The sequence below is a fragment of the Sus scrofa genome, chromosome 7 (assembly GCF_054392235.1).
Source record: "Sus scrofa isolate SSC_HxYL_T2T_F1_AM1 chromosome 7, Sscrofa_HxYL_maternal_Yorkshire_Landrace_v2.0, whole genome shotgun sequence".
NCBI lineage: Eukaryota > Metazoa > Chordata > Mammalia > Artiodactyla > Suidae > Sus > Sus scrofa.
In genome coordinates, this window is record NC_139389.1 from 25,558,492 (window position 1) to 25,568,218 (window position 9,727).

Sequence of the window (9,727 nt, forward strand, 5' to 3'; positions counted from 1 at the left end):
TTCCGTCTTTGCTTTTAAGTGATGCCCAATCAAACATCAGTCACTGAATTTCTTCTCCTCGGAGTGACAGACATCCAAGAACTGCAGCCTTTGCTCTTCGTGCTTTTCCTCGCAATTTACCTGGTCATCGTGGCTGGGAATGAAGCCATCCTGATGGTTGTCATCTCTGAGCCAAGACTCCATTCTCCTATGTATTTCTTCCTGGGAAACCTGTCCTGTCTAGATATCTGCTACTCCACAGTGACGCTGCCAAAGATGCTGGGGAACTTCCTCTCCTCACACAAAGAAATTTCTTTCTGGGGATGCATAAGCCAGCTTCACTTCTTCCACTTCCTCGGCAGCACAGCGGCCCTGTTGTTGGCCGTGATGGCTTTTGACCGCTTCGTGGCTATCTGCAAACCACTTCGTTACACTCTTATCATGAATCCTCGGGTCTGTGCTCAAATGGCTGTCACTGTCTGGATCACTGGTTTTCTCTATGCCCTTCTGCACTCCGTAATGACCTCTCACTTAAACTTCTGTGGTTCCAACCATATCCATCACTTCTTCTGTGATATTAAGCCATTACTGAAGCTGGCCTGTGGGAACATTGAGCTTAACCAGTGGCTGCTCAACACTGTCACAGGGACCATTGCCATGGGTCCATTCTTTCTAACACTTCTCTCCTATGGCTACATTATCACCCATCTTTCCTTCAAGACCCATTCCTGCAGCATGCTTCATAAAGCACTGTCCACTTGTGCCTCCCACTTCATGGTAGTTGTTCTTTTCTTTGCTCCCGTTGTTTTCACGTATATTCGTCCTACCTCAGGTAGCTCCATGGACCAGGACAGGATCATTGCCATTATGTACAGTGTGGTCACTCCTGTACTAAATCCACTCATCTATACTCTGAGGAACAAGCAAGTAAAAGGAGCCTTAAGGAGGGTGATCAGAAGGAGGCTCTGACTTGAAGGAGTCTAGAGAAGTCTTCTGAGGCATAAAAAAAGGCAATGAGAAAGTTGATATGTGAAATTATACTGCTTCTCAAATCATTTGCCATGTATATAACAGAGGGTACTGGATAAAAAAATAAATGGGTAAGTCTAGTCAAGTTGTATTAAATAATGCGTTCTTAGGTAGTAGAAAGGGAAGTTGAACAAATGAAACACCAGCCATGGAACTCTAATACTGAATTTGTTTGTGAGGTATCAGGTGAATAAACTGATTTGTTATATATTCTGATTTGTTCATCTCTAAATTTACATATATATATATGCCTATGTTTCCCATGAAGTGTATGATGGATAGTTTTTAAATCTGTTTATTTGTATGATCCTTCCAAGTTGGTAATTTTAGTAATATTTTTAAGAATTTTATTTTAGGACCATAATTACTCAATTAAAAAAATTAACATTGACCTATATCTTTAATGGGAATTTTAAGACATACCTCATGATTTCATGTGATCCAAGTGGGGAGGAAAAAAAGTAATTAAGGAAAATGACCCTGTAATCATAAATTAACAGAAATAATATAACCAGTGGTTCATCTAAAGAGTTCTGGAACCATCATTTTCAGAGATGTTTTAGAAGTCAAATGGTTCAACTGTCAAGGATTATTGTGAAATGTTATTAAAAGTGAAGGCAGGATTAACTAATATCTCAAGAATATCTTCTATACTATTTGTGGGGGGTTTTTTCCCCTCAACTTCTGGTCATGGAAAGAGTTGACTTACAGAATTTTTTCTACTTTTTTGTTTGGTTTTCCTCTTCTAAATTTACTTCAACAATCTAAATTATTAGTTTTATTTTTCAGTTCTGTGGAAAGGAAAAAAAAATAGGTAAATGACTTGCTAAAGGTTATTATTCATAGAGGGAAGAAAAAAGAACCAAGATGTTTGGAGTCTTGAATTCTAATTTATGAATATTCCCATGTGATATGAATTGTATACAAAAAACCTGATAAACCAGGTAAGAAAAATGGAATGAAGTAAGAGAGCAAATGAAGAAAAAAATCACACAAGTAATGTCAAATAAATTACCTCTATCTTCTCTGATAACTAAATAAAAGAATATTTTTAAAACTTCAATAATGAAGGTATTTTGGGTACAATAGATGCCCTTTCTGTCTTCCATATTGGACAGCTGTGGATGCTGTTTTGGATTCCATGCTAATTCCTAGAGTTAAATTTCTACATAGACCAACTTGCGATGTCCTAGGTTGTTTAGAGAAAAAACAGAATAAACACAGGCGATGTCCTAGGTTGTTTAGAGAAGAAACAGAATAAAAGCAAAGTTACATGTATCAGCTAGCACATACCAGCAGAGTAACACTGGACCTTGATTTTGAGAATGTGTAGGAGACTGGAACATAAAATTGGATTTTATGTTAGAATCCCTTACCATGGGGACATTGTACTCTTAGGAAATACCCAAGGGATGTGGCTCTTAGAAGCTTAGACAAGGCAGTGGTCCATGATGATGAGTGTGGAAATGCCTGAGTTGCCCTGGCAGATGATAGGAGAAGGATAAAAGAGATTCAGGAAAGTGGAGTGGACATATCCTGTGAGGTGAGAAAATACACCAGAATCTCATGTTCCATGAGAGAGCATAGAGGAGATATAACATTCACCAAGATAATCAGGAATGTTCTGATAGAGGAGTATCAGAATTACCAAGTTCAGTGGTGACTCTCCTCTGTAGACTGGGGCTGATGATTGGAGAGATAACTACAGAGCTGGATCAATAAAAGTGATGGAGAAAAGGGGGGATCTTAAGCAATAGAACACAGATGGTAGAACTGAACCCCCAGAATACTTAAAATTTCCACTATGAACAGTGAGGTCAGAGGGGCAGCCAAGAAGCCCGGACCCACAGAGAGTTGTGGAGATGGTTAAGACAATATACTATCTCTAGGGGCAAAATTAAAGGGCAGTCAGCAAGGGTGCTGCTTAAACTCTACAGTTAAAAGGCAAGAGTGGAGAAGCAGAACACTGAGCGAACTTCCCCAGCAAAAGGTCACAATTACCTGTGCTGTTTCTTGACCTCAGTGCCTGAAAACTCAGTCATGGCCCCAGAGAAGAAATGGACTGCAACACCATGGCAAACAAACATTACCTGAAAAGATACCCCTATTCTTCCCCAAAGAGAACTATCTCCATTTATGCTCCATTTAACTGTACACTGAGAAAAGGAAAATACCAAAATATTTCAAGGACTATCAGACACTTGGTCTGAGTTGGCATCAGCATGCCAAGAACCAAAGCATCATCCTGGCCCTATGTGAGAGGGGGCATAAGAGAATGGGTAATAAATGGAGTCAGAGTAAATCCTTATTTACAGTGTATCACCTGGTACTGCAGACACATGCAATAGTCATTCCCCAGCAATTAGGTGTAAAATTGGGAATGAACTACCTGGAAACTTCTTCAGCATGTCCTCAGTCAGTAGGAAATAAGCTTTAATACTAGAGAAGACCCATTGGAGGCCTTTGAATAGGTCTTCTGGCTGGAATATTAAACCAAAAACAGTATCACATTATGAGTGGGATAGCCAAGATGAATGTCCCCTTTAAATGTCTAACGACAAAGATCATTTGAGTAGATCAGAAGAATCTTGGATAATGACTAATATAACTACTGATTTATCTCATAATATTTATTCATGATACATTTTTTCTGATATTTTCTTATATCTACTGTGCTTTCATCTTTGTTTTCAGGCAATTCTGTTTAGCTTGAGTAATCAAAACTTCCTGTCAAAGTTATTTATTTCTTGCTTGACTATTCCACAGATTTGGAGACTACAAAATCTATATGACTGTAACAACAGATGGATGAAAATGTTTGACAAATTTCAATTATTTTTATAATAACTCTCAGAACACTAGAAATATAAGGAACACAACTAAATTTAATAAATGACAACTGAAAAACTTACTAAAATGTTGTCTATCAAAACTAAAGCCAACATCATGTGCTGTGAAGAACTTCAGAAATATATCTTCAAGATTTGAAAGAAAAACAAATGTTTTCCACTATCACATTTCTACTATTATAATTGAAGTTGTCAGCCAATATAATTAAATAAGAAAATAATAGTAAATAAAAGAAGAGGAAAGCAAGAGGCAAAAATTCTAATAATGATGAGTACATTATTATCAATATGTTTAAAACCCTGTAGATTTACCCAAGAGTTGAAAACTTCCATTCATACAAAAACCTGCATATGGATGTTTATAGCAGCTTTATTTATAATTGCCAAATCTTTTTTTTTTCTTTTTTACTGAATTTTATTTTTCCATATTTGGTTAACCTGTGTTTTGTCAATTTTCTACTGTAAAACAAAGTGACCCAGTCACGTAAATATATATATATATATATATATATATATATATATATTCTTTTTCTCACATTATCCTCCATCATGCTCCATCGTAAGTGACTAGATATAGTTCCCAGTGCTATACAACCAGATCTCACTGCTTATCAATTCCAGAGGCAACAGTTTGCATCTATTAACCCTGGATTCCCAGTCCATCTCACACCCTCCTCCACTTCCTTGGCAACTACAAGTCTGTTCTCCAATCCATGAGTTTCTTTTCTGTGGAAACGTTCATCAGATTCCAGATGTAAATGAAATCATATGGTATTTATCTTTCTCTTTCTGACTTACTTCACTCAGGATGAGAGTTTCTAGTTCCATCTATGTTGCTGCAAATGGCATTATTTTGTTCTTTTTATGGCTGAATAGTGTTCCATTGTGTATATATACCACATCTTAATCCATTCATCTGTTGATGGACATTTAGGTTGTTTCCATGTCCTGGCTATTGTGATAGTGCTGCAGTGGATATATGGGTACAAGTGTCTCTCAAGGACAGTTTTGTCCAGATAAATACCCAAGAGTGGGATTTCTTGGTCATATGGTAGTTCTATATTTATGTTTCTGAGGTACCACCATACTGTTTTCCATAGTAGTTGTACCAGCTTACATTGCTACCAACAGTGTAGGAGGGTTCCCTTTTCTCCATACCCCCTCCAGCATTTGCTATTTATGGACTAATTAATGATGGCCATTCTGACTGATGTGAGGTGGTATTTCATAGCACTTTTGATTTTCATTCTGTAATAATTAGTGATGTTGAGCATTTTTTCATGTGCTTGTCGGCCATCTGTATATCTTCTTTGGAGAAATGTCTATTCAGGTCTTTTACCCATTTGTTAATTGGGTTGTTGGCTTTTTGCTGTTGAGTTGTATAAGCTGTTTGTATATTTTAGAGATTAAGCCCTTGTCAGTTGCATCATTTGCAATTATTTTCTCTCATTCTGTAAGATATCTTTTTGTTTTTGGTTTTGGTTTTCTTTGCTGTGCAAAAACTTTTCAGTTTGATGAGGTCCCATTGGTTTATTTTTGTTCTTATTTCTGTTGCTTTGAGAGACTGACCTCAGAAAATATTCACGAAGTTGATGTCAGAAAGTGTTTTGCCTATGTTCTCTTCTAGGAGTTTGATGGTGTCTTTTCTTATATTTAAGTCTTTCAGCCATTTTGAGTTTATTTTTGTGCATGGTGTGAGGGTGTGTTCTAATTTCATTGCTTTGCATGCAGCTGTCCAGGTTTCCCAGAAGTGCTTGTTGAATAGACTTTCTTTTTCCCATTTTATATTCTTGCCTCTCTTGTCAAAGATTAATTGACCATTGGTGTCAGGGTTTATTTCTGGGTTCTCTATTCCATCCCATTGGTCTGTCTGTTTTGATACCAGTACCACACTGTTTTGATGACTGTGGCTTTGTAATATTGCCTGAAGACTGGGAGAGTCATGCCCCTTGCTTGGCTTCTGTTCCTCAGGATTGCATTGGCAATTCTGGGTGTTTTGTGGTTCCATATAAATTTTTGGATTGTTTTGTCTAGTTCTGTGAAAAATGTCATGGGTAATTTGATAGGGATTGCATTGAAATCTGTAGATTGCTTTGGGTAGTATGGCCATTTTTACAATATTAATTTTTCCAATCCAGGAACATGGGATATCTTTCCATTTCTTTGGATGCTCTTTAATTTCCTTGATTAAGCTTTTATAGTTCTCAGCATATAAGTCTGTCACCTTCTTGGTCAGGTTTATTCCTAGGTATTTAATTTTCTGGGGTGAGATTTTAAAAGGCATTGTATTTCTGTATTCCTTTTCTAATATTTCATTGTTAGTATACAGAAATGCATCCGATTTCTGAATGCTAATCTTGTATGCTGCTACTTTGCTGAATTTATTGCTCAGTTCAAGTAGTTTTTGTGTGGAGTCCTTAGGGTTTTCTATATATAGTATCATCTCATCTGCATAGAGTGACAATTTTACTTCTTCTCTTCCAGTTTGGATACCTTTTATTTCTCCTGTTTGATAGTTGTGGTTAGGACTTCCAATACTATGTTATATAAAAGTGGTGAGAGTGGGCATCCTTGTCTTGTTCCAGATTTTAGTGGGAAGGTTTTCAGCTTTTCTCCATTGAGTATTATACTGGCTGTGGGTTTGTCATAAATCGCTTTTACTATGTTAAGGTATGTTCCCTCCACACCCACTTTGGTAAGAGTTCTTATCATGAATGGATTTTGGACTTTGTCAAATGCTTTTTCTGCATCTATTGAGATGATCCTATGTTTTATTGTTTTTGTTTTGTCTTTTTAGGGCTGCACCCATGGCATACGCAGATTCCCAGGCTAGGGGTCAAATTTAAGCTACAGTTGTGGGCCTACACCACAGCCACAGCAACATGGGATCCAAGCCTCACCTGCAACCTACACCACCATGAACAGCAATGCCAGCTCCTTAAATCACTGAGCAAGGCCAGGGATTGAACCCTTATACTCATGGATTCTAGTTGGGTTCATTAACTACTGAGCCATGACAGGAACTCCAATCATGTGGATTTCAGTTTTTCTTTTGGTAATGTAGTGTATGACACTGATTGATTTGGGTATGTTGAATCATCCTTGTGACCCTGGGATGAATCCCACTTGGTTGTAGTTTATGATCTACTTATATATTAATGGATTCAGTTTTCAAAATTTTGTTGAGAATTTTCACATGTTTATTCGTCAAAGATATTGGCCTATAGTTTTCTTTTGTGGTAGTATCTTCATCAAGTTTTGGGACTAGGTGATGGCAGTTTCATAGACTATATTTGGGAGTGTGCCTTCTTCTTCAACCTTTTGGAAAAGTTTAAGAAGTATGGGTATCATAGGAGACTCCCTTCTCTGCAGCATGTGCATGCCCTTAAGCTTAGAGGGTGGGGCAGCTCTGCAGAGGCTATGGTGAGATGAGAAGCCTCTTGCTCCTTTAGGAGAGATTAGGCACTTCTTGTGCAGGCTACTGGTGGTCAGGCATCTATTGTGTGGGTTAAGGGCATAAGGGAACTCAGTGCGATGTGGTGCCTCTTACACGATCTACAGGTGGCAGGCACAGACCATGGCAGTCGTGTCAGAGGCCAGAGGGAGGCGAGACTTGCCACCACTGGGGGCCTGCAAGTGGGCTCCACCTGCGACCTCAGTCACCTCAGGGGTTGTCAAAAAAGAAAAAAAGAGGGCACTGCAATCAAGCACCATACACTGTTGCCTCACTCCTCTGGGAACACACCCACCTTGCAGCTGCCATTGCCAAATGCTCTGGGTGGCGGCCAGACACTTGGTCACTGTCCCTTCCCAAGATCCTACAACTAGGAGGAGCTGTTGCAGCACCTGCTGCGTGGGCTATGTGGGACAGGGTGCTTCTTGCGTGGTCTGCAGCTGGCAGGGGCAAACCACCTCAATTATCCCTGATTGCAGAGGTGGGTGTGGCACACTGCCATTGGAGTTACCTGAACAAAAACCACTTGCAGCCCCATTCACCTGAAGGGCACCACAGAGGTGGGCATTGTGACCGAACACCACCTGTCGGTGCTCTTGCAACCCAGGAACATACCTGCCCTGCTGCTGCCACTGCCAAACATTCTGGGCAGTACCCACATGCCTGATCTCTGTCACTTTCCAGGATCCTGCAACTAGGAGCACCCTTTACAACATCTCATACGTGGGCTAAGTGAGATGGGTTGCTTCATGCATGGTCTACTGGTGGCAGGGGCAAACCACCACAGTTATCACTGACTCTAGAGATGGTCATGGCCTGCTTCCAATAGGGGTCCCTGAACAGGCACCACCTACGGTTCCAATAACCTCAGAGGATTGCACGCAATCAAACACAAGCAGTTCTTGCTCTCACTTCCCTGGGAACTCACACCCCCTGCTGTTGCTACTGCCAAATGCTCTGGTCACCCTGAAGGTCTGCCTACAGCTTATTACCATTTCCCAGGGTCCTGTAACTAGAAGTAGCCTGTGCCACCTTCCTGCAGGTCCTTGCTGCTGTTGAGAGCCCAATGACCAGACACTGACTCCTGGCCCTACCATTGCCTTATTCTCCCTGAAAACACACTGAGCATCCTGGGAATAACAGCCTGCTCACACCAAAGAAAGAGAGAGCAAATATTCTAACTCCCACACCAAAAATAAATATTAATCCCCCCAAAATACAAAGAGGAATTCTTGCATAGAAGTAGCCTTACAAGACTTCAGTTTGGCTTCCCCAAACTCACAGTGAAAGAAAAACACAAGCAAAATGAAGAAGCACAAAAACCATTCCCAGTTAAATGAACAGGAGAATTCACCTAAAGCAGTCAACAATGAAACAGACCTCTGCAGTCTGAGAGACATTGAATTCAAAAGGGAGATAGTGAAAATACTGAAGGAACTGAGAGGACATGAACTGTAATGCAGATTCCTTTAGAAAGGAACTATAAAACATATGGAGGAAGCAAGAAAAACTAGAAAATTCATTTGCAGAGATACAAACGGAGCTAAAGGCAATAAACAGCAGAATGAATAATGCAAAGGAACGACTTAGTGATGTGGAAGATTAAATAATGGAAATCACCCAATCAGGACAGCAGACAGAAAAACGAATGAAAAAAACATGAAAGCAATATAGAAGACCTATGGGATAACATAAAGTGGGCCAATCTACGCATAATAGGAATTCCAGAAGGAAAATAAAAAGGAAAGGGGATTGAAAATATATTTGAAGAAATTATGGCTGAAAACTTTCCAAATCTAAAGGATACTGATATCAAGATAAAGGAAGCACAGACGGCCCCAAACAAGTTGAACCCAAACAGGCCCACATAAAGACATAGTAAAATAAAAATGGCAAAAGTTAAAGATGAAGAGAGGATTCTAGAGGCAGCAAGAGAAAAACAAAATGTTAATTATAAAGGAACTCCCATAAGCTATCAGCTGATTTCTCTGCAGAATCACTACAGGCCAGAGGGAATGGCAAGATATATTTAAAGTGCTGAAAAGAAAAAATTTGCAACCTAGAATACTCTATCCAGCAAGAATATCATTTAAAATAGAAGGGTAATAAAGAATTTCTTCAACAAACAAAAGCTAAAAGAGTACAGCAATACTAAACCCATTCTAAAAGAAATACTGAAAGGGCTTCTCTAAATTAAAAAAGAGAGAGAAGAAAAAAGAGAAAAAGAAGAATTAAGATGGAGGAAACCACAACTGGAAAGGAGTCACTTAAATAAGCCAGCATACAGATCTAAACATGAAGATGTGAAAAAAAAAAGACATCAAAATCATACAATGTGGGGAAGGAAAGTAAGAAAATATAGATTCTTTTTCTATTTATTGATGTGTTTGTACCTATATTACTATCAGGCAAAAGA

The 9,727-nt window shown here is 39.0% G+C and overlaps 1 protein-coding gene across 1 annotated transcript; it reads left to right on the forward strand.

Moving 5' to 3' along the window:
* On the forward strand, positions 1-948 carry LOC100154121 (olfactory receptor 12D1-like). Its single transcript, XM_084966875.1, has one exon. It carries the CDS (start codon positions 22-24, stop codon positions 946-948), a length of 927 nt encoding a protein of 308 aa, XP_084823001.1. The 5' UTR covers positions 1-21.
* Positions 949-9,727: the final 8,779 nt, after the last annotated feature.

What these genes read in the sequence shown, in the direction of transcription:
- LOC100154121 (XM_084966875.1), top strand. Translation starts at nt 22, where the DNA reads ATGCCCAATCAAACATCAGTCACTGAATTTCTTCTCCTCGGAGTGACA.